Here is a 25,240-nt window from a genome sequence, read left to right on the forward strand (position 1 = left end):
TGCTGTCGTTGTATGAGATGACTCGATTGGAACGTGGGAGGAAGCGCAGAAACAAGAGATTTGGTTGACAAGACCAAAGTCAAAAGCGTAATCGATGAAGGGAATTCCTAGACTCCATCTTTTACTTTCAGAGATGACAGTCATGTTTTGATGGAGATTTCATACCTCTTACTGTCGAAACGTATTTGTATTGAGCATGAATTAGATTTTCATGAAGGTGAAAATAATGCTTCGATTGATTTTTTGTGCCATAACTTTGGGGCTGTTGCACGGGCTGACCTCAGCGGCAGGCACCGCGCTTCACGTAGCCGGGCTGTTTCCCCTCTCAGCCCCCGGCTGGATCGGTGAGTACGGACTGCAGGGCCTTACCGCCGTGGAGCTCGCCATCAGACAGATCAACAACAGATCGGACCTGCTGGCCGACTACCAGCTGGTCCTTGACTACAACGACACCAAGGTATGACAGTAGATCAAACTGACTCCAAAGTAAGTTTCGAAAAGAACAGGTTTTGTATGGGTTATTTTGCGACCACAAATTCAGGAGGCGTTACGTCAGTCTCTGAAAATATCCATGTAACGGGTTTTCTTCCTTTCTTTGCGTTATCATTGAGTATTCTGGACTTCAGAGCTATTTACTATCCATAAATCATGTGCGGGATGTATGTAATATTTGTGTTAGTTTCTTCATGTTGTGTCCACATCACGTCGTCGAGCATGGGTTACAGCTAGTTAGGTATTGGTAGCGCACAGAGATCGAGAAATGTCTAAGTACCTTGCCTATCAACCTCTTACAAGTTCCCCCTGTAGTGTCCAAAGAGGTTTTCCGTTACGTTGTTTCTGAAGTTATCAGCATTGCAATTGGTTTACGGATTTTTGCGGAGTACCATGCAGTAATGAAGCCAAGAAGTGCCACTGTGACAACATTTTTTTTTAATTGCTTACCCACGCAATATACTCATTCGCCCGAGTTAAAGATGGTTCGTAATATCTCCCAAACTGACAACAGCCGCAACAAGATAACATCTCCATGCAAAAAGATGAAATTATTTATGACCATTCTGCATATCTGTACTGCCCAGATTGTCGGTTTTCATTATTTTCTTATTGAGCCATGGGTCAGCCTGGGGCATAAACTGTTATGGCACTTTCATTCGCCATTTAGACAATGTTTTAAGTGTACCATACATTTAAAACGAAATGCAGTTTGACATCAACTCTTACATGAAAAGTCCCCAACACTGATTTGGCTAACCGATGTCCTTTTTGAGGTCAGGCCTTATTTAATTTAAGTCATAATGGATGAATCTGTCTCTCCATGTTTCTAGCTCTCTTCAATATTTGAGCAGTTAACCCATTGTCCCTCCTCAGAGGGAGAGTATTTTCTATTTTACCAAAGTGGTTGAAACATGCATTCCGAATTAATGGGTGGACAAACGGAATTACACTCTGACTGAAACTTAATCAGGGAGTAGATAATGTGCTTGAAAGGTCTTAAACGTTCGATTCAGACTGGCTCAGGAGAATGCACGCTGTAAATGCCCAGGGCAAAGAGTGATTGAACCGATTTGGTAATATTGAAAAAAAAACATGGAAATCTCAAGAACTATGGACGTTTTACAGTTTCGCTTGTTTCATTGTTTTTTTCAAAAACCCGTACAGTGCAGAAAGTATTAATTTTGATTAAACAACCTCTTTAAACCAACAGATGTACAATTCAAATTGAGTTAAATGCTCCTCAATCGTTTGTCAACGTGGTAAGTGGTATTGAAACCGGTACTGTTTCGAATACTTTGTTTTCTCCTTATTGTGACAAGGATGCCATGTGATATTGACGATACCCTGACAAAGATTTGAAAAAGAGATAATCTGAAGAGTTGTAATCTCGAATATGAAGCCAATAGGTACAATTTTATTCCGCATGTATTACTTACCCGAGACTACCAGAGCTTTCTGCAGGAAATGACTCTTTAAACTTTGGATAACTTCTTTGAAAACAGGTTTAGGTTAAGAGGGCGGGATGTCCAGAGTCAGAACTACCAACGTCTGCAGATTTTTTTTTAATTCTTTATTTATTGTCTTCTTTTTTATCTCTGTGGTGAGGATTGTATCTGTTATACCTTACCACAGACTCATTTTAAAGGAAATAATAGTGGAAAGATTTTGCGGCTCAACTGAACTACAATTCGCGTTATACATGTACTGAAGAACTACAATAAAATATCTTGAAAATGTTTCATACAAATACATATCTTACAAATGTCTATTACGTCAAGGAACTCCAGATGGCCATTTAAGCTCCCGTGTTGAGAAGGACACATTTTGTTCGCGCTGGTCATGTTTACCGCTTCTCAGCAAGTTAGCATGTCTTACCTGTGTTATAGCGGCACGCCGTCTTTATGTCTATGTTTAGGTTTAGCTTACTTCACAATGTGCCTGTTTTCCACGGACGTGTATAAGAAAATCTGGACTTACAATGCCCTTAATCAGCTTATAGAGATCATTGAATCCACTCGCGGCCATTTCACTGAGCCAAAGACAAAGCTTTCCTCGCGATGCCCGCCTTTGTTCTTCCTGACGTCAATAGAAGGGAGCGAACCCACGCTTTTGTGTTCGGCTCGGTAAAATGGCCGCTGGTTGACTCCTTTTTTATACAAAGGCGTTACAAATCCAGGTTTTTTTATATACGTCCGTGCTGTTTCCATGTCCCAGATTCTTTACTGACTCTAATTGATAATATCAATGAAATGCTCTTCCCTCACTTTGCAAGAGCACCCACACGGGTAAAAAAAAAAACCTTTTGTTTGCCCCATGATGTCGCCAGTGCAAACCCAAATCCTGCACGAGCATTGCTTCTCGCATTTGTGAAGGAGGCTTTAATGCAATGACATACAGAAGATGATTGTCTCCATGGTGAAATCATTCTGCCAATCGACAAGTTCAAAGGCATGTGTGCTTTCCCGTTGCTACAGATTGAAACGAGTGACCTAAGGAAACGGGGAAAAGGGGTCCTCTTCGACAACCTGCATTGCAAATCAGAAATCTTATTGATTTGTTTTAATATGAAAGCCAATTTAAATTCTAAACTCCAAGCCAAAATCACACCATTAGAACAAACCAATCGTAAAGGTCAAACTTGAATGGTCACAGAATGAGACCGTTTGGAAGGGTGCTTCAAATTGATATTGAAGTTTATGACTGGAAAGATTAAGTAAACATTTAAAAGCAACATACTAATTTAAATAAACATAATTCACAAAGACGTTGATTAGCTAATGCAGACGATGAAAACATAAATGGAACCGTCACTAGACAGTAAATTATAAACAGAACAGCAAACCCGGACTTTGGTAATGAACAGGGTTTTCAAAATCATCGTTGACTTTTTTTATGTTTCAATATTCTTTGTTACCGTACAACATTTAAACAACCATGAACAACATTTCTAAAACATTTGCCAGTCCTAATGGTAAAACGCTTCTCTCACAAGCATATTAGAGTTTTGAGGTTGTAATAAACTAGTCGTTATGGGCAACAATAATCTCGTTGCCATTTTCAGATTTCAAGCTACATGCTTTTGTCATTTGCTTTGGTTCAGGCGTCCAGTGCTGTGGCCATGACTGCCTTGTTCGACCTGTACCACCGTGAACCGGTCAAGATAGCCGTGCTGGGAGAGCTCTTGTCGACAGTAACTCGGGACGTGACAGGGGTCACCAGCTTGTGGGCGTTAACCCAAGTAAGGGCTGTACAGGTGTTCCGACTAGCAGGGCGTCAGTGCAGTGGAGTTGTGAACCACTGTCGTAGACAAAATAATAATTGTAACTTCAAAAAAGTACTCCCCTTCAGCACTTCCCGTGTTAAGAAGGGATCCGGGAAATAATTAGCACAGAATTGTTGAGTATTTTTTCCAGTAAATCTGAAAGATTTGTGACGAAAACAAATAGTATCAAGAAATCTTTTGTAGTTCCTCTGTTGGCAAGGAGACCATTTTTTTTTTAATTCGCACGTTTTGCTCTGAAAACTTTGATCACAGCCTGCAACAGCACTTAAATTCAAAATCGGAAGATTTGGCGTAAACAACTACGCGAGGCGTCATCAATGGATAAAGGTTTGGCAAGCTGCACACATACAAAAAATATACGCGCGCAGATATTGCCCCTTGATTTCTAAGGTAAATCTGGCGTCAAACCAACAGCAATGCATTTAATTTGGCAGAAGATCAATAACAGTTGATTGAAGTTTAACTTACCCTCATGCACGACGTAAGCGTGTCGTTGTGAAAAGGAATTCCTCAACTTCTGCCCCTGGGGCACGGCCACTGTTGGCTTCAAAAGTGCAGAAGTTAGATGGCTTTAGGGTTTCCAAGACGTATTAGTGGTTGTTAGTTCCGCTGATCAATCTTTAGCAGCATGAGTACGAAAGAGCGATCTGCAGACTGCCCCAACGAGTTAAACCAAGAATGCTAAGTGCTTATTGGAAAATCGATCCCAAGTAACGCAACTATTTCAAAACTTTAAGAAAGATTCCTACGCTGACAAACAATGCAGCACAAATACTGTATCTTGTTAGCTTCTTGCCTCAGGGTGTGCACAGCAGCATTTATGAAGTTGCTTCGGTTATTCGATTTCCACATCAGGTCTTTTCAGACGGCAGTAATTCAAATAACAACGTTCTTGCACACAGAACAGTCATATCAAATGTGGCATGTCGCAGAATGGTAGGCATCTGACATTTGTAAAATCGCAGATACAAGATAAGCATTCAAACTAACCCAAGCTAACGGAAGGTGCTGCAATTCACAGTAGCCGCTTTTGGGAAGGGGGAAGTTTGCAAAATTTCAATCAGAACAAACCTGCAACATTTTTAACCTTTTCATTTACGCAAAGATGCCAAATTGAAGATTACGTGGGAAGGAAAAGCTTTCTTTGCTCTTTCCTATGCAAGCCAAAATAGAATTACTAGAAAACGCCTCTAAGAGTCCTTTTGTGGGTTTCCCTAACATGATTATGCATAGTCAAGACATAACTCTAAATTTGCTTAAGAGGGATTAAGCTTTGGCGGTCATTATTGAGGGAACATTCAGAGAGGACTGCTCATTAATTCGAACACCTGGCATCAACCCAGACAGCCCTTAAATTGGTGAACGTCTAAGATTTGTTGCAAAAATGATTACTTACTCTACATGCAAAATGCTAGTCCTTGAAAAGCAAAAGAAGGCGCTGCCAAAAACCGCAGTGACTGGCGAGCATTACAATATTTTTCTTTCTATGTGTGCAGTGTTTGTGTTATTTTTTTAAATATCTGTTTTGTTTTGTAATGCCAAATTTCAACATATCAAGGGCACGGCTTACATTTTAAAGAAAAAGTCCACCGAACGTCAACTCACAAATAAAGGTAATTACTTTAAAATCATTAATTACAGTGAAAACTGCTAGGTCTGAAAACATCACTCACCCTTGGCTTTTATTCACTGACTGAAACAATTACTTATGCAATACGATGAGCGTATTCGTTTGTGAACTCAGTTTGACTATTTCCCTGTCTATCCTACCATGCCTTAAAATAAACTGTCCCTTGGAAATAATTACGTCCATTTGGAGTAACAAGCATTAGTTTAGTCAAAAATGATAATTCCTTTGGTCAAAATAATATAAAATATAAATAATCTCAAAAGGCTTAAATTCCATGGGGGAAAATATCTTGTTGTTTATACTTTCATATCTTTAACTGTTTCGTCACTTTGTCAACATAGCTGTTGTGTGTACATATTACCGAGTATGAAGTCACAGTTTTACTGATGATCTCGTCACAAAGACAGACGCGCCACAATTTGCAGGCTCTCATATCATGATCGCTGAAGTTTCGTGTCAATGTCAATGTAAACGGCGATCAATGCAGGTAAATCTATGTGTAGTGCATGTGCAGTGGGCATGGTTTAAACTGAAGTGACGTCACACTTACAAACCATCAGTACACAGAAAAGCTTAATCAAAGGCGATTAATGAAACAGCCAGAAACAGGCGCGAGACAATTGTCTGTCGTGGAGGATCGCCCCCGACCACCGTGACGACACATCTCTATTCTCAAATTTCAACGTCTGGAATATTTCAGCATTTTTTCCAACTGACATCAGTTCATTTGTCGAGGAAAGATTATGTAGGTCTTCACTTCCCATCGGTCGTTTATGATGCACCCCGTATCAATTCTATGGTGCGTTTAAAATGCTTTCATCTTTAGTGGCCACGAGACATACTAACAAAATCTAAATCACACCCGATTGAATATGCTCAGTCGCCTGATTGTATGTCCTTCACAGGTGTGAAAACCCATTCGAGGCAAAGCAAAAACGAAGGAACGAGTCCCACGGAAATGCTTTGTTAGAAAATTACTGCGTGTGCATCGAGGTTTGATTAGGCTTCGGGGAAAAGGGCACATTTTGCCCTGACAGTGGTTGTGCTCGATAACATACCGGAATCAAGGATGTTGAAAACGTTCCACCGAATCCTCTGCGGGCTTTTACTTGATTTGCTGCCTTCGAATTTGCTGGTTGGCCTCCTGCCCTGCATGGTTGCCTTCCCGCATCTTATTTGATAAGGTTCATGTCTGTTTGCTGGCTCGCTGCATAGATTTTATTCATGAGTCGGCCACATTTCAGTGGAAGGCGAGGTTACTTCATTCTTTAATGTTGAGAGGTAAATTGAAAGCAATATGATGAAATTTTGTGACAAATAAGTAGCTGCCAATTCTGACAAATCATTTAAAATCTTCGATTAAACATGTGAAAATGTACCTCAATGTTCTGAATAGGAAATAGTTCATTGAATAGGAAACTTGGAAGGTACAGCGGTTATAAAACATAACTATAGTCTATAGTGCCATCCCAGTGGTCTGTTTCCAATTTATAAAACGCATTCCAGGAATAAGACCGAAAACGATCAGGAAGTACGAATTATCTTTCAGTCCTTTTGGTTTGCAAGGCGATGTATATAAAACTGTGTAGTCATAGTGTGACAGAGAAGATGTCATAGTTTGCCTAGAAACCACACTGCAAGTTGCGTTATCAGCCAAGAGGTTTTTGAGTTTTATTCATGTTTCTGCATCAAACCGTGTGTCTTTTTTTAAGATGGCCTTTGCGTCCTCGGCCATTGAGTTGTCCGTTCGGTCGACTTATCCGTACTTCTTCAGGACCATCGCTTCGGCCTCCGAGATCCCGCCAGTTCAGCTTGAGATCTTCAGGCAGTTCGGCTGGGGTAAGGTCGCCACACTACACGAGACCAAAGAACCGCACAATGGGGTAAGGGGGAAGGAAAATTAATTTCCTTTGGATTCCTTTTTGTGACTGATACAGCACTACCACAGAAGAGTAAACTCAAGCGTGGCTCTGTTCCAAAAGTTGTCATTACAGCAACCGTCTAGGGTGGTGGTGTTGATGCGGGGAAAAGTATACTTCACGCAAAAGCTGCAGAGAAGTCCCTCCTTTGCTTTTAAAGTGGTTGACAGAACTGTTTTAACTAAAGAAGTACCAAAATAATTATTGTTAATGGGACAACATTCTTTTGGGGCCAGAAATGGACAACTTGGCCACGTAATCTTTGTGATATTTCTGAGGTTCGAAATTATGTTTTGTGACCCTTAGGAATAGAAAGATAATTAAAAACCGTTACCAACCTAATACGAACTTGACCCCAAACTATAGACTCCACTATACTATAAGATCTGCCAGCACAAGTTGGTGATCGGTGAAAATTCTCCAAACTCTCCCATCGTTTCTCAGCAACATTGAAGCTTGGAACTCTCCAGTATTCTTTTTGTTCAACATGGTTTGTTTTTATAACTGAGATTTGTCCAATCAACATTCATTCTATGGCGACACATCGATCATTACCCGTAACTCAGGTATTAATTTAAAAGTGTACGTTTTTAGTAGTTTCCTACTCGTTTGCTTCAATATCATACATGTACTAAAGCTGTAAACAAAAAAGGAGAAAGAGGTGTTCCACTTATGTTCTTGACATTACAAGTAAAAGTATTATATTAGACTGTAATCCAGCCTTTAAAAACTGTCAAGTCATTCTCTTATCACTGACATTCATGGATCGGTTACTTTTTTATTGGCGCAACCGATTGAAATCAATAACTGATCATGGTAATCTCTGATTATCTACCCTTGATCCTCATCAAGGTTTCACGTGAATTGCAGCGGCTGCTTGAGGCCAATGCCAACTTTTCCATTATAGCAGCGGAGAGCTTCAGCGAAGATCCAACCGAGGCACTGCGAAGAATAAAGGTACGATCCGGAGAGGCGTCTAAAGCGCCTCGGCTAGTGCACAGCATGATACGGTGGATAAATTTTGAGTAAACGCAAAAGATTTCACCCAAATGAAATAGTGCCCCAGTTTGGTGTCCGCCGTACATTAAATATGCTAATGGAAGATACACTTCCTTGGCCGAGTCTAGGGCGACCATCGTTCGATTAGGTAAAGAGGTCTGACAGAAACTCTTTGAAATGGTGAGGTGCTCAATCCTATTATTGCGTTTCGTAGTTTCTTCAGGGATTCGGCATAACAGTATTATTGAGGGAATTTGAGGTGACTCGTGGAAGCCTTGACCTTTGTCAATCAGAAAGGAAATGGACAGGAAATCGGAAGCTCGCCCTAAAGCAATTACTGCTTTGCGGTTGTTTGAAGTTTAATCAGTGACTACTCATCCGGTTTAAAAGACAATTTGTACGCGCCGTTACAAACTCGTATTGATGTCATCCTTGGCCCTCGGTGCCAAAGTGTCATTTCATTTGCTTTATCATTTGAATCCTTCAAGGGTCAAAAGTGATCAATTCCTGAATGCCACGGGCTGTGCTTAAACTGTAGAAGGATAATATTTCTGACTGCGCAAAATGAAGGTTCGACTGGCTATCTTGTTTTTCATCAGCTGCAAGAATGTTGCACTTATGTGATATAAATATCGTTGAATTCAAATGCCGCTTGGGAAAGAACATGTATTTACATTTGAGGGCAAAGCATTATAAAGCTGGACCTAAATGATCCCGAATTTTAAAATGCGAAGTTTTAATTTTAATATCATTTCACAAGTGAAATGCTGTTGCCTCGCGGTCGTGAGCATTGGATTCGTAGTTGGCGGGTAAAGCCGCAGGTTCCGGGTTTATGGGATCAGGATGTGTGTGCCGTTGTGCAAGGCACTTTGTCACTCATCACCTGTCTCCACCCGGGAGTAATTAGGTACTCTGTGAGGGCAGTGATGGTTATCGCGGTAGATTTAGCTACTTTGGGCTGATATAGCTGCACGGTGGCGTATTTCCCAGAAGGCTTAGATGGTACTTGGAATGTTTCATGGGCCAGTGAGATGGGCAATTTAATGCAGGAAAGCGCTTTGATCTTAGTTAATTAAAAGTACATTGAAAACCTGTTGTTATTATTATGTCAATTTGGGGGTATATCTGGGGACTTGTTTTTCGTTTTGGTTCTGCAGCTGGCTGTAAAGCTGAGGTAAGCATTTCCTGGAAGATTGCGGTGCCTTGTTATTATTACCTTTATAAAATGAATACGTGTTATGTTTTTCTGTATTGTTCCGCAGACGAAATACAAGCCTTACAACGAGCAGAATTAATCTGTGTAAATTTCCTGCAACGCGTACACTTTATACGGACAGTATTCAGTCTAAAATTGACATTAAAGAGTGATTGTTTTTCAACCACAGACTAAAGATGCTCGTATCATCGTTGGGAACTTTTACGAATCGACAGCCAGGAAAGTATTCTGCACGGTGGGTAAACAACTCACATGGGGAATTAAGCTCCTTACAGTTGCAAGGTCTTTCGGTCCTTATTTTATTATTGAACAAGTCTTTGTAAATAGGCTGTACGGTGTGACGACTAATACTAATAAAACCTATGCCACTTTTTCACCGTCATATTTGAAATCTGGCGTCGGTTGCTCTCAGCAAAACGAAATCTTCATGAATATAGTTGGGTATGTCAAGCGACTTATTTTGATGAACATGCCCTCTTTCCTGCAACATTCTATTTACCCAGACATTGTGGCGTTGCTGTGAAATGGACAAGCCTTTTAAATGTAAACTTGTAAATACACTAACACGTTAATTTCATTTCGTCTCTTCGAACCTGCAATTTAAGCACTTGTTATAGCTGTGTTTTTATGGAGTATATTGAAAAACGGCCTTGCTCTTTGCTGTGATGTTTCTCTTCCTTCTTTCCCTTTAAAATGAACCTTTAGAAAAAAGGTTAATTGTGTCTTCGCTTGCTTCATTCGCAGACACATTGTCTGATTTCAGGTTGTACGTAGAAACCCACAGCAAAAGCGCGTTTTATTCATAATCACTGAGTGCCGCAATGCTGCATGTAGTCTGTTGCTGTTCTTCGACTGGAACATGACTATCCAGCTGACACCTCGAAAATGATTCTGAAGGTTTGGTCTACACATTCCGAAGCACGGGGCTTCAAAAACGAAGAAACGAAACAAAAGAAATAAACAACAAAAACTCTTGCTCTAAACAGCAAGGCTATACCTTTGAATGGATCTCGGTAATTGAAGATAGTATACAGTGTATTTGGCCAAATTTTCGACTTGACTAGTATAGCTTGCGGCTGCCAACATACGAATGTTAATCTTTTCATTGTCATTTTAATATTTCAAAGGCTTATAAATTAGGGCTCTACGGTGCAAAGTACCAGTGGTTTGTCATCGGCTATTACACGCCTGAATGGTATAACAGGGCCACCGCAGATGAAAGTGTCAGATGCAACAGCAGTATGATACAAGAAGCGGCAGAGGGATATATGACTGTAACTTGGAGCATGAACGGGAGGGTGGATAAAATGACTGTTTCTGGACAGGTAAATCTGTCTTTGATAAATTTTTAAACGTTCTGTGTAACAGTTATGTGATAAATCCTTACCAATATTCAATAATTAGATTGTTGGTATTAAATTAAATTATTCTGTATGTTCACAACAATTGTTTCCGTTTGATTAAGACACCTCAAGAATTCCGCAACCACATCCGGGACACCACGGGGCTGACCATTGGTCTCGACGGTCAAGACCCAGCTGCCAACGCCCACGACGGAATGTGGGCCCTGGCACTGGGACTGAACAGCTCTCTGAATGAGTTGCACCCACGCCGGCTGGAGTCGTACGTCTACAAAGACCGCAGAATGGCGTCCATCCTTGAGAAGCATATCAGGAGGGTGCGGTTCTACGGAGTTTCGGTGAGAATTGTTTTAGGTGGCGTGCGATTATGAATCATGACGCTCATACTGAAAAATAATAACTACATGGCGTTTACAGTTGTCACATTGTTTGAGTGGTAGAGGGGAGTGTTTTCATTTAATATTTTCAAAATGAATTGGTTTTGCAGACAGTCGTTAAAAAAGCTTTCAGTGAATGCTTGACAGTTGTAAGGATCAACAGCATTCTGTGTTTAAATCAAAGTATCTTTTCTTTAGAAATCCTTTACTGTTTAAACTTTGCTTAAGTAACTAAACATTAGGCAGGTGTACCAGTAGATTCCAAATTCTAACTCAAAGAACTCGGTACTCACTTGCATTATCTGTCTAGCCGTTTCACCCAATTTATACTAAGATCTAACGTACTACAACATGTACACTTTTGCAGCCAAAGTTTTCTTAATCGGTTTAGTTGGGGTGATTATACACCCCTTGCAGTTGGTACTCCTTGTTCATTTAACATGGCAAGGAACTACTGAAAGCATCTGAAGTGCAGTACCCCCGCACATAAAAAAATCGATAAGAAACCCAAGAGCAGCTGCTGCCGTACATGTCCCGGTAGATTGTTATGAATGTATTACTGCACTTCAGCGTGGAAGTGAAGAGTACACGATATCAGATACCGTCTACCCAGACAATCCATTAAATCCTCTCTAATTGAATGAAGAGGATTTTACATAAACGCCAAAAATAATCACAGGAAACGACTAAAAATATGAAAAAGAAGGATCTTGAGGGTTATTTAAGAGGATTTCTACTGCTTGCTTTTCCTATCCTTGTAGAAATTAAAAAATCCTCCTCTTTTCCAGGGACCGGTTAGTTTCTCTGCACGGGGTGACAGGATAGGGCTTTTCTTGATCGAACAGAACAGAGGTAAGGACTACATATGGCGAAAACGAGTAATTAATTATGCATAAACCTGTTTCATGCATGCATGGCGCTTAAAGGAGATGATGCAGTAGCATATGTGCCTTCCTCTGGATTCTTGACACCTCATTCCTGTGTCAGCATTGACTCATAGAATGAAGTATGTGCATTATTTTGCTTGAGTAAAGACAACCTTAAAAGAGACGAGATCCGAGTGGACAGGTTGGTATTTGCACAGTGAAAGTGCGCATCCATATCTGTAACACCCTGTTGCTACGACAATTCTGTCGGATCACGGAGTAATGGCGCCCCCCCTTCCAAAAAGACGTTTTAAACACGTACTCTCTAACCTTCAAAGACATTTTACCCTATTCAAGTAGGCCTAAATTCCACTCGCGTTTTTAATACAAAGGCATGTAGCGACAAGACTGACTCTAAAGATTCTTTTATTCAGTAAATAGTCAAGTGAATATCATTGAATTTCACTCGGGTTTCCACTGAAATCGGTTCTGTTCAATTCATGTAGCATTTAGAGTGATTATATCCCTATATCGTCAAGTTGTTAGCTTCACTCTTTGGAAATACCAGAGAAAAGCAGCTTTTGATAATATTTGATTTAGTGTGCTAAACGCTGCAAAGTTTAGCTTGCAGCCCAAGAAACCATAAAGGTAACGTTAAAAAGTGATGAAAATTCCCGTCCTTAAAACTGTCCTAGATTTGGTCTGTGATACACCTTTTACAACGACCGAGTTTGTTATTTCACGGCATAAAGTTAGTGCACGTTATCAGATGGTATCGATTTCCATAGGAATCAAAACTGGCCATTTTATGCATAAAATGCATACATCTCTGGTGTCAGAGATTCGGAAATTCAAAATAAAAAAATAAAGTTATTGACAAACGCAGATAAATCCGGATTACTCCTGTCAGGGCTTAATTTACTGTTTTCCTACCTTCAGGAGGTCAGGAGGTTGTCATAGGAACCTACGAAAAAGATGAAAAGATCTCCTGGATCATTTCAGCGGCAAAAATATGGTATCAAAATGGTAGGTTCCTGTGCCCTAACCATTTTCAAACACAAAGGAGACAAAAGATGCTGACTCCTACAGAATGACGTCTTAGAAATCGTTTCATTGTAGTATGCCATGTAATATTCGCCGTGTAAACAACGATACGTTGGTATGTTATTTCTAGCAGGAAACCAATCAGCGAATAATTTGAGCTGAGTTCCTTGTAACACAGACGTCAATCCAGCTTACCCTCATTTCCTTTTTCAACATCATTTATTTTCGGTTATTTGCAGATACACTTTTTCCACAGCTTAGATGCTGAGAGTTTTAGACCTAGTCTTTGATTCGTTTTCCTTTGGTTGAGTGACGGCTCAACATTGAAAGTTTTGCTTTTAAACATTGAAACTAAAATGTAGTGGCGTATCCAGATTTTGATATCGGGGGAGCAAATTCAAAAGTATTTACGGCATCGGGCTTAACACTGTGTTGAGAGAGAAAATAATGTCAAAAGCCTAATCTAAGGTCCCGACATCCTTGCTCTTATTTCATGACGTTGTTTCTTAGGTTTAGGGTGCTAATTTTGATGAAAAGATAGACCGATTACTTTCTGTCCTACTCACATGTCGTACTACAAAAGGGAAAAATTGTGAGAAAAAAATCCGTCGGCAACTTGCCCCCCGCAGGATACGTCATGTTGAAAAGGCGTAAGTTCGACTAAAAAAGTCGAATTTATTTGTATTAGCTCAATATACTGTATATTTTATCACAGTTCATTAAAAACTTTGCTTCAACGAAACAATTTACAAGATGCGTCTCCTTTTGGAAAAAAATCTCTTCGTCTAATTCAGGTGGTAACCCCCCATTCGATTCCGACAACACCAAGACCATATCTTTTCCTCATGTGATTGATCCGGTCGTCTTTATTACGTCATGCGTGATAGCTGGAGTAGGCTGTGCATTGGCCATTTGCTTCGTCACTTTCAATTTCATCTTGAGGAAACACAGGTAGATCTGAAAAAAAACCGCAACCCCTAAATAGGTGATTGGCTTAATTCAAGTTGAGGGCTAATCAAAGAAATGAACTAATGTAACTAACAGTCTTTACGTATGATCTGATATTTCAAGCGTCTACATGTTCCATTGATACGCAAAGCTCGGTTGAACTAGGTGCCTATCTTTTGTATTTATACCCAGTAAGAAATGAGACCGAGGGGTACCCCCAACATGTCCAATCCCTGTACACATTCCAGCCTATTGTTACTTGACACATCCCCCAAGATGTCTGAAAGGAATTCCCCAGATTCCTGCGAGACAATGACCAACACAAAGCAGAGGGGGTTCTCTCCGTCTCATACCTTGCTGCATATGTACACTGAAGAACTTACTAAATAGTCTCCAGGTGTTTTGAAAACTCAGGGAAATAGTACAGTGGCCCATTAATATATTCTTACTATCTAGATTGGGAAATTCCTGACATTCGAAGGCCCCCCCCCAAAAAAACCAAATTATTGTCCCTGCGTAGTGGACACTGATGTATTGTTACCTAATACTCTCCTAGAATTCATTAAATTCCACGAATCAAGAGAAGTGCTGGTACCCTATTGTCCCTGCCAAGGTGCACACTTACATAATCATCGTTTATTTTAAATTGAATTCCTAACATTCCAGGTATTACGAAAAAATGAACGCACAGAATGGGCGAGCGTTAAAGCCGTTGAATAAAAAATCGTAGAACAATTACGTTTTTCCTGTGTTGTTGGAGCAAAACCGCTGCACCACCCTTACATGCTTTGTGCGCGGAGATGGTGCTTTGTTTGGCAATTGTGTGTTTTGGCAATAACCAAACCTGAATACCGCAAATGGCAGCGCGGAAGCACAGATATTATAGCTGCTTGAAAGGACAAAAAGTGGGGGTGTTCATTTTAATTGGCAGTTATGCGGTGGTGATGTGGACATTTCTTAGTCATTAGTGTATCATACAGGTTGCAAGGAAAATGCACCCTTCTTTGGTCCAGTTTGATTGTGTAACGCACTCAAGAATCACTTAAGTGTCTTGTATAGGTTTATGTACCAGCAGCCATCTTGCCGGTCAGTGCTTTCGTTGTGGGGGGATATGCACAGACGGTCTACTCATTTGTATCCCCATGGAACAAAAACACTGACCGGGAAGACGGCTGCCATAAATATACCCCGATTTGTTCACTGTACAGGGTGTCCCAGAAAAAAACAAACCCTGAGGAAAGGGGTTAATATGCCCAAACCATGAGATATGATTATAACGTACAAGGATCTGTGAAAAATAAAAGCAGTATTCTTTCTAATGATGCCTTGACGGTATACCTCCTATCATGCATGACTGAACACCGTTGTATTGCAAATGGGGCATCCGAACTCAGTTGTGACACTTTGGATAAACCAGTGAATGAGGTTGTCCTCTGTCATGGTTGAAAGTAACAACAAAGGGTCATGTTAATTGCCTTTTGTCACTTTCAAGTTATGCAATAATCTGGTTTAAATGTGTTGACTTGCCCCAGGGTAGGCCAGCGCAGTGTTGAAAAGTGTTCGAAGCAGGACAGCAAGTCTGCAACCTGGTGCAACTTACCAATGAGCAAAGAGTGTTTTTCGTGACGAAATTTCTTGAAAACAAGAGCTTTCAAGCCACCCAAGCTGCATTTAGGGAAGCCTTCCCTGATAGGGATCCACCGTCAAAGTCGGCCATCTGGGAAAATGTGCGCAAATACCGGGACAAGGGACAAGCCTTAATTTGAATAAGGGTCATTCGGGAAGGAGGCGCCCAGTGCGAACCCCTGAAAACGTTGCTGCCGTTCGACAGCAACTTGTCGAACAGCCAAGGGGAACCAGTTGCAGGAAGAATGGACTTGGACTGTCCCCTTCTTCGTTTAATATGACGCAGTTAGACCTGCAGTTCCATCCATACGGAATGCACATCCGCTACCAACTTTTGCGTGGAGACCTCAGGATGAGACGGGAGTTTGCTCAATAGCTCCCGGAGTGCATCCAAAGTGTTACAACTGAGTTCGGATGCCCCATTTTCAAGACAATGGTGTCCAGTCATGCATGAAAGGAAGGATACCATCAAAGTATCATTAGAAAGAATACTGCTTTTACTTTTCGGAGATCCTTATACATTATAATCACATCTCATGATTGGGGCATATTAACCCCTTTCATCAGGGTTTTTTTTTTTTCTGGGACACCCTGTACACGTGAGACAGGGGAGGCGGGAGACTGTTGATAATTATTAAAACATGCATGAAGTCCTCAGCCCAGTCTTTCACTGCTTCACTGTTGGCCGAAACTCGTGCGGGATACCCATGGAATTCGAGGAAATGAAATGAGTCTTTTTCGTCCTAGGCAAGTCAAGATGTCGAGTCCCCGGCTCAACAATATAGTTGCCACAGGCTTGGTCTTTGCTTACACGAGCGTTGTCATCATGGGAGTGGACGAGTCTGTTGTTGACAGACCGCAACTTTTGAACATTTGTAAGGTAAAACTGAGAAGACGTCATTTGTTTCAAAGTCAATAAAAAAATATGTCAAATGAAATCTTTAAACAGGGATTTAAATTTTTCTTGATTGTTCAAACTCAGTTGAACGTTTATGGTCTTGGCATATTTATGTACACAACTGTTTGAATAATAGTAGAACAAATAGAAATAATAATATCTAAATCTAAACATAACTGAGAGGAAGCAAGCCACAATTCTCTTTCTTGAACTCTGATTGAAATAAGACCTAGAACAAAATGACGTCACACTTTGTGCACATGTGCACTTATACCTTTGGGAGCTCGATGGTTCGCGTCCCATCCTACTGCCTTAGGAAAACGCATACGTAAGAAAGCGTGCGTGATTATGTTACAGGACTGTTTGCAAAATACAAATACACAGCGTGACGAGTTCATAAGTGTGACGTCATTTCACTTCAAACCACGCCCACATAGAGCTACACATAGAGCTACATGGAACCATGAAACTGGGGCCGGTTTGTTTCACCAGGATCCAGATTGCAATCAGTGATCTGACGTTGGTTCACGAGCATCGGAACCCACCCAGGCGGGAAATTGCGAACTAGCAGATGGGCAATTTTTGTTTAGTAAATTCAGTGGCCGTAAAAGTACAGAGTGTCTACTCGGGCACATCCACACAGGAACAAAGCCCTTCCTCAATGATGGCGCACCATGCAAGCGATCTATGGTTCTGTATATTTCGTTCCCACATATTAGGCTCGGGAGTGGCTGTTGTCGATTGCTTTCACGCTTGCCTTCGGTGGTATGTTCACCAAGATGTGGCGAGTGTACAGCGTCGTTGTCCACAACAAGACGAAGAGAAAGGTACCGTTCTTATTATTTGTAACAGCACTTTGGCTCTATGCTGTATGTTGTCAGCCTGTCTTTAAAAAAATCAGTATTGTGACTAGTGTTTTTTTTTTGCTTGATTTTTGGGTTTTTTTACAGACCCTCTGTAAGTGAAAATGCATCGTCATTTTCTTTTTTCATTAATTTATTATTATTTTTGGCATGATTGCAAATGTAGGTTGCTATTGATTAGTGTCATCTGTCCCCGCAGCGCTGTCTCCCTTATATTGTATTGTGTGATATGCTGTGATGTGCTGCAAATTCTAAGCACTCCAAGGTGCCAGCCAGTCGCAGCCAACTTCTAAAAAGGGGAAAGTAGTCTGCACCGGAAGTGAGACGAGGCTAGGATGCGTTAAATAAAGCTATACTTAATTGCGCCTGTATTGGCAATATACTCTCTGTATATCTTTATGCATGCATACCAACGCACCCTCCCCTGGCACGTGGCTGTTGCCGTCCGCGTCGTATAAGTGCGACAAGTCATGTGAGAGCCAAATCGAACACAGTCGGACTTGCACGAGCTAGCGCTGGGGAAGTAATCGAAACGCACAGTTCGCGGAATGGTTTGACTATACTGCTTTATATCGATTCAATCGTCCTTGGGTAAAATGCCACCAGTGTCATACCACAAAATATCATCACATGCAATAATCCGATTACGGCCTCTCCTCCACAGGTCATTAAGGACCACCATCTCATTGCTATTGTTGGTGTCCTGCTGATGATAGATCTGGCCATACTGATCCCCAGGGAGATAGTAGACCCGCAGACGATCGTCGTCGTTACGAGGAAGATTCCTCAGGTAGGTCGCCTGCAGGGATACTCGGAGGCCGTAGGTGGATTCTTTAAGTCGAAAACGAAATCCATGAATGAACACCTTTTTTGGTAAATGATCATTCTTAACCCTCCGCTGCAACAGGGCCGATTTGTTCATGTTAATGCTCGGACGCTGTCATATGAGTATCAGCTGAATTCACTGCACAGAGCCTACTTTTTACACCCATTGCACCAAGGTGATCGTTTTGAGATCACTTCCGTTATAACCACAAAAATGTGACACCCCCAACACAATGAAACTACTCAGACAGCTGTCTACAGCTCAGAGACACATAAGAGAGACTGGCCATTGATAAAAGACAGGCCCGGGCTTTCCAAGGCTTGCCCAGGCACTTTCTTTGTCAATAATCCCCTATCAGCACGTGGTTTAGATATTTACATACAATCCCCATGGGACGTGGCTGGAGGCGGGCTCTGGAAAAGAATGGTAACAAACACGTAATATGAGAAATAATCATGCTGACCATAATAAACCTATTTTCGTTAATTGTGAAGTTTTGCTATTCTACCTGTGGTTTTAAATGCAGACTTTTACCTTACACGGAAATCATTTCATTAAAGAAAAGGAATTCTCAAAACAATAGCATGGCAATGAACAACACAGAAATACTGTGTTTATAACTCCTATACGTTACGGCATGCCTGCAACCTTTAAAAAGAAGGCAGGTCTCCGGATTAGATTTTTCACTACAAAAGTATGCGAAAAATAGAACTGATGTATTCTGTATATAAAAAGGAAAATCAAAATGCGCGCGGCTTCCACATTCTCGGGCCGTTTTGTACATGTTGCAAAAGCGATCACAGTTTCAAAGTCACATTTTCTGTAAGGACGAGCTTTGATCAGTCGAAATTGAATTCATCTTTGACAAATCTCCACGCGAAAAAGGTCTTTAAGCTGCAAAATCGCTTGAAAGGCCGATTCGGTCTTCTGGCGAACGCAAGAGCAATACGATTTTTACGTCATGAAATATTTTCAGCGAAATTCCCTGTGTTGAATTGTATTCAAAGTCTGCGAATTCATAACTCGAAATTTGATCTAACGTCACAAATTCGCATTTGCTTTGGCTTTTGCGCCTAGATGTAATATAATTTTATACGGGTCTATAGAGCATCCATATTTTAACATAACCAGACTCCTGAAGATGAGCTGAACTTTATACGACGCGAGGAAGTTTTGGTGCAGTGCACATCGACACATAATATCATATGGCTGATGGCGCTACTGATCTACAAGGCATTCGTCATGGTGTTTGGTGCTTTTCTGGCCTGGCAGACAAGGTAAACATCTATAGGATACTGAGGTGAAAATGTCGTACGCACAATTATGTTTGTAGAAGACATTAGTAGTCCATTTGTTTGCACTGGATTCCGGGCTCAAAAATGACGTCACACTTCGGTACTCTACAGTCGATCAAACTGAAAAAAAAACACACACACAAAAAAAGAATTCTTGGTTACATTTCTTAGCTCTGCTCACCATATAGTAATTTTCAACGAGATAGTACATGTTGAAGTCCACGACTCTGTGCTCAATTCACCAGTAAAGAATGTTGTCGCGACTCTCATAACTTTAGTAATCTTAGAGAAGGGATGACTGCCTATGTATATAAAGCCAATGCTCTCTGCTAGGCCTTATTCTTGAATACAATTAGGCCTACTATTGCCACAAATTTGCCATGAAATTGGGTTGTTTTTTCCTGGCTTAAATGAACTTATTGCCGTTACAGAAGAAGAAGTAACTGTGAAGTTGTGTAGATCCAGGTTGTGGATCGGCTGCTGTTGTTACCATGTAATACTTAAATTCATATTGATAAGGGGGGAAATATTGAGAATATGAAATGATTTGTGTAAGTTACTTTTATATGCTGGATGCAAGCATTGGAAACAAATTCAGCCATAGCAGTGTTGTGTCTTGTCACAGCTTTAGAATATTTAGAGTAACTTATAGTCAATAGGTAGCGTTCTTGCCCAAAGAATTAGCCAATATCTCAATGTAAACCTCGTTACGTAAATGCGTATAAAGCATTTTTAAAAATTGCATAAACATTCTTTGAATACATTTCACATGCGTCATTGCTGATAAGATGCTCAGAAGAGCGACAACATAGACAGGGACTCAGATTTCATGCGACATCATTCCTATCGTAATTTTCTCCACTGTCAAACAGAAATGTCAACGTTTCAGGCCTGAACGACAGTAACTACGTTGGCCTGTCCATCTACAACGTCTGCCTGTGCTGCGTGGTGGTGGTACCCGTCTCTGTGCTCGTCACTGACGCTGTGTCTGTCACCTACGCACTCCTGGCTGGATTCGTTATGTTTTGTACCACAGCAACGCTATGTATGCTGTTCTTTCCAAAGGTTAGAGTACTCACAAATGTCCTCTCTTTTTTTTAACTGGCTGGTTTTGCATGATTCACGGATGGTGCAGGAGTTTAATGTTTGGAAGTAATGTTCAAAATCTATTTAAAGGAATTTTGAAATGCCAGTTGTGTATGGCAATATGACAAATGGAGAGTCTGCACAGTGAAGGTGCCTTTGCCACTTTGTGGGTATAGCAATCTATATTGAATATCTGGGCAACACACTCCGCAGGCATTCTAATGAGACCCATCCAGTAATTGGCGTAGGATGGTTTACAGCTAATTCCGAAGAGCAGATAGTCCCGACTGTAAATAAGTATTAAATTAAAGGCCACTTCATTTGCGCAAGAGAACGCCACCTTTAGAACACAAACTTTTCAATCTTTTCTATGTGTAACATTTAAGAACCTGGTCTGCCATTTATCTGAGGTGACTTCACAACGTTGCACTCTTTGTCGACCTAGTTAGTCAGAGAGGGAAGCGTATAAATGTTGTGAAAGGATAACAAGAATTGTTTGTGTCTGAAAGGTGGCTGCCGTGTACAGCACGAGAGGCAGTACGGTACAACCGACCGAGCGGATCCATCCATCGACCGTATCAAGCCAGCACGGTCCACGGGACACCTTGGGCAAACCCGGACCAAGCCGAGCTGAAACTAGTTCAGTTGTCGTACCGTGATGTAAAGGTTTCGTACATCCACATTCAGAAAATGAGTCTTACTTTAAATTGATGTGTACCTGCACTTGGCGCAAATTGAACGTTTTAGATTATCGATGCGGTATGAGCTTTTCTAACTGCTAGAACTGATAAGGTATTAGTTTCAGGGACTGAATTTTTTTAGCGTGATCAAACGCTGACACGGCCTCATTTTCTTTAGATTTCATGACTTTGCAATGGTTGTCAATGCATATAACCGTGTACCGAATTACAACGCATGTGTAACTACTGGCTCTTAAACGACGCTCGACGCACTACTCAAACTCCCTTGTCCTCCCGCCGTGTTGAATGCCACCTGATTGAGATGGCAATTGCAGATATTCATTTCGTAAAATATTTCACCTTTATGATTGTACATTACTGTGTAAAATGGTGGTGAGAAACGACGGAGATGTAGGTTTAAGCTACAAAGCCAGCTAGCCTACTCTTCCTTGTCCAGAAGGTATAGACGGCAGTGCATGACAGCCATTATTGTCGACGATTTCAATATGAAAATCTTAAAAAAATATACTAGCACATCAATTACTTAAACATTGTTCAACTTACTCAAACTCATATCTCCATAAAAAAACATTAGTTGAATTAAGAAACCGCAGTGGCTTTTAAACCTTTCTTTCAGCTAGAAAAAATATTACCATGAAAAACTTGGCTACCTAACGTTCAGTTACTACACGACAAAAAACATTTTCCGTAGTGAGCTTGCCAACATGTCACTGCCTGCACCTTCCTCATGTGATCACATATTACCTATATTTGGAAAGTTAACCTATCAATAGAAAATTCAAGCAGTCGAAACGTTCATCGATGATTAACATTCACTTTGACACTGTGCAGATACCTGGGTACTTTTATATGGAGCCAGTGAGGTCTCACCTTGCACAAAAACAGTCGTAAATGAAGTGTTGCGTCTTTGGAACAGCAGCCTACTGCATTTATTTCAACACAACTCAAACATGAACATCTGCTTTAATTTTAGAAACATAAACGAAGAAATTGACTGATAAGAGATTCGAACCTTAAACCTCCTGGGCACTGCACCGGTGCTCTCGTAGCCTGTGCCGCTTAGCCATATATTACCAATTCTTCCCTTTTGTCAATGTCTTTGTCGGGCGGCGGCGTGTTTCAGTTTGTATTGCTTCTGACAGCGCCCGCCGAAACAAAAGGTGACAAATTGGAAAATAACCCAAATTGGGTTCGACAGCTCAGTTGGTAGAGCGCCGGTACTGGACTGCCCAGTACCGGCGCTTCTGATGTCGCAAATTCAACTTTTGTTCCAGTCAATGTTTTTGTTCCTCTTTATAATAATTTTAACAACCAGTCAGTCAACTTCACATGACATTAACTTAATGTCAAAATGTTTTAATTCCAACAGTGAAACCAAACCGTTACTTCAACTCAACCTCCAAATGTAACTTTTTCTTTCGGTTAAAGTTCACCACTCCTTTTCATAGAATGTTATTCAATCTTGTTTTTAAATCTAAACAAAAGAAGCAAGCGTGCCAAATCTTTTTAAAATGCCAGTCAGACCAACCATCTGTGTTAGTTAAGATTTTAAATTCGCGAATACCTTCCATTGCCCTTTTCCTATGAGATACGTTTTCTCTTACTTCAAAACCAAGCTGAGTTAAATCTTCTCGAACATTCAAAGATTTTTTCACAATGAATTCATTACCCCTTTTCAGTATTCCACGCTCTAGGTTTTTCTTTAACACAGCCAACAAAGCATTTTGGTTTTTAATTTTGTTTTTAACATTTTTAGCCCGTAAGGAATCGTTATAAACATCTGATGCAAAAAGAACAGATCCGCTCAGCCGATCCACGCATAATAACGCCCTTAAACCTGTATCCTGAGTTAGTTCTATTTCATCTAATACATGAACGTCTTTCAGTTCCTTTATAAACTTGTCTAGCCAAGGTTTATAAACCGGATGTCTATTCGACCAATCCAGATTTGTTGAAAGTGTGAAAATAAAATCAAGCCATCTAAAAAAGGCAATAGAACAGTGGCGCGCATCTATTTTAAACAGATGCGCCATATGTTCAAAACGGAAATCGTGCTTCAACCTAACCAATCCTATAAAAAAGAGTTCTCGGAACGAAAAGCTCATTCCATTCTGAGCTCGTTTCCTGTGATTAAATGACCGAAATTGTCCTTCTAGTTTCTGAACAGTAATATCAAATTCATTCGCTGAGAAGCCCGTGTAGTAGGTGATATCATCCTGACTAATAAAACAGCTGGAATGATTGTTTTGTCTGTCACAACCAGCGCAAGGTAGACGCTTCTTCATATCATTGATTTCATGTAAGATTCTTTGAAGTGTCGCAGGGTCTGCAGACGGGACATCGCGATCAGCTACAAAGCAAAGAAAGGACATTTATGTTAACATGATATGCATAACCTATACAAACGGGTATATACAACAGTTGGAGACACATATAGCCTATGTGTCGCTCATACCATTGACGTATTTTAATGAAAGGCTTCAGACTTGAATATATGGCTCTAAGTTTGTGTTCTTGTGAAATGAGACACATAATCACTGAATATCCTTAATTGCTTTATCGTCACAGAAGGGAAAGTTTAACTTCCTTAAAATGTCATCCAACGACCTCTAGAAAAACATTTACATTGTTGAATCGCAGTTAATGTTTAAGAGTAAATCCACTGTTTTCTGGTGACTTAAGGAACATTACAACTTAAAATCTTGAACACTCAAACGAAAACATAATTAGCATATGGCATACAGTCTTCTTTGTTAATTTAAAGGAATAACGAATTATTGCAAATTCTTGTAAAGCACCACGACAAACTGAAATATGTGTTCGTCCAATGCCTCTTTATAAAATAAGTTCAATTTTTTTGTGCGAAATGTTTCCTTCACTTTCGGGCCTTTGAACAGTAGAATTTTTTAAAAGCCACTAAATATATCAGGTGGTTAAAAACCTCCATTTTTAAAGGCTCTGAGACTGAAGAATGTCCTTGGCCTTGCCCAAATTCCGTATAGCGTACATACGAAGTTACTGGTCCCGCATGTTACCAAAAAGGTAAGTTTTCTTGGTAATCTGTTTTTTTATGGAATTCCATATCTGCTTTCGCCCGTCGTCCGTCACCACTCGCTTTTTGTTATGTCTCACTTCTGCCATTTTCCAGTTCCATATATACCATTTTCCGTCGTCGGTTGTGAGTCGTTTGTCGCCCGTCGTGCGTCGTCCATTGTGCGTCGTCCATTGCCCGTCGTCTGTCGTGCGTTGAGTTTTTTTATGATTTTCTTAAGGGGGGAAAAGTTTTCTGCAAAATATTTAGGCAAACTTATCCGCAGTTCAGTTCACTCTTGCCTACTGTAAAGATGTGTTGAGTTGTGTTCATGGAATTCTAGAAGGAATCTGCCACTCGATACAATCATTTTCTTTTTTCCCCTCAATTTCACCTGGAAATCCGCAAATGCTCGATAGCAAATTGCTTTGGGCAATTGTGCCGTGGATACGTAACTGCTTATTGAATGTTTGGGGGCAATTATCACTTGATTTAATTTTCAGATAATATTGTTTTTGTGGGTGTATATGCCATGGTGGATAGGCCAATGAGCACAGACAGCCTGCCAGCTTGTCAGCACTATATTTATGGAGCTAACAAAGAAACATTACTGTTGAAAAGACTTCCGTGTGCCTGCGTGCAACCCAAGTCATGTCCAATTTGGAGTATACAGCAGATTTCATCATAAGTATACCCGCCCACGAGATAATGTTGAATCAGGTCGTCTCAAACATTGTAATTAATTTATTATATACATTCAGTTCAAAGTTTCTCTT

General features: G+C 40.6%; 2 protein-coding genes across 5 annotated transcripts in view; one reads left to right on the forward strand and one right to left on the reverse strand.

The window, feature by feature from the left end:
- On the forward strand, positions 1 to 22,194 carry LOC110974891 (gamma-aminobutyric acid type B receptor subunit 2-like). Its single transcript, XM_022226822.2, has 16 exons — positions 1 to 457; positions 3,596 to 3,733; positions 7,121 to 7,291; positions 8,180 to 8,284; positions 9,712 to 9,777; positions 10,670 to 10,867; positions 11,008 to 11,241; positions 12,069 to 12,132; positions 13,086 to 13,172; positions 13,985 to 14,141; positions 16,512 to 16,644; positions 17,382 to 17,489; positions 18,190 to 18,315; positions 19,483 to 19,628; positions 20,519 to 20,711; positions 21,242 to 22,194. The coding sequence occupies exons 1-16, from the start codon at positions 212 to 214 to the stop codon at positions 21,389 to 21,391; spliced, it is 2,322 nt and encodes a 773-aa protein (XP_022082514.2). The 5' UTR covers positions 1 to 211; the 3' UTR covers positions 21,392 to 22,194.
- LOC110974933 (uncharacterized) overlaps positions 19,585 to 25,240 on the reverse strand; it is a 14,020-nt gene continuing 8,364 nt past the window's right edge. For 2 of the 4 annotated variants that reach the window (XM_087130189.1, XM_087130187.1), the window contains one exon: positions 19,585 to 19,766. The gene's annotated coding sequence lies outside the window, so the exon portion shown is untranslated. Of the gene's footprint in view, positions 19,767 to 22,332; positions 23,784 to 25,240 lie in introns of those variants that run through there. The other 2 variants (XM_087130188.1, XM_087130186.1) reach the window with 1 other exon arrangement.

The sequence above is a fragment of the Acanthaster planci genome, linkage group LG20 (assembly GCF_054643075.1).
Source record: "Acanthaster planci isolate LZ-2023a linkage group LG20, COTS_SCS, whole genome shotgun sequence".
Lineage (NCBI taxonomy): Eukaryota > Metazoa > Echinodermata > Asteroidea > Valvatida > Acanthasteridae > Acanthaster > Acanthaster planci.

Coding starts and splice junctions, on each gene's coding strand:
- LOC110974891 (XM_022226822.2), top strand. CDS start 212: ATGAAGGTGAAAATAATGCTTCGATTGATTTTTTGTGCCATAACTTTG. Junction 16,645..17,381: donor AACTTTTGAACATTTGTAAG/GTAAAACTGAGA, acceptor CCCACATATTAG/GCTCGGGAGTGGCTGTTGTC. Junction 20,712..21,241: donor GTATGCTGTTCTTTCCAAAG/GTTAGAGTACTC, acceptor TGTGTCTGAAAG/GTGGCTGCCGTGTACAGCAC.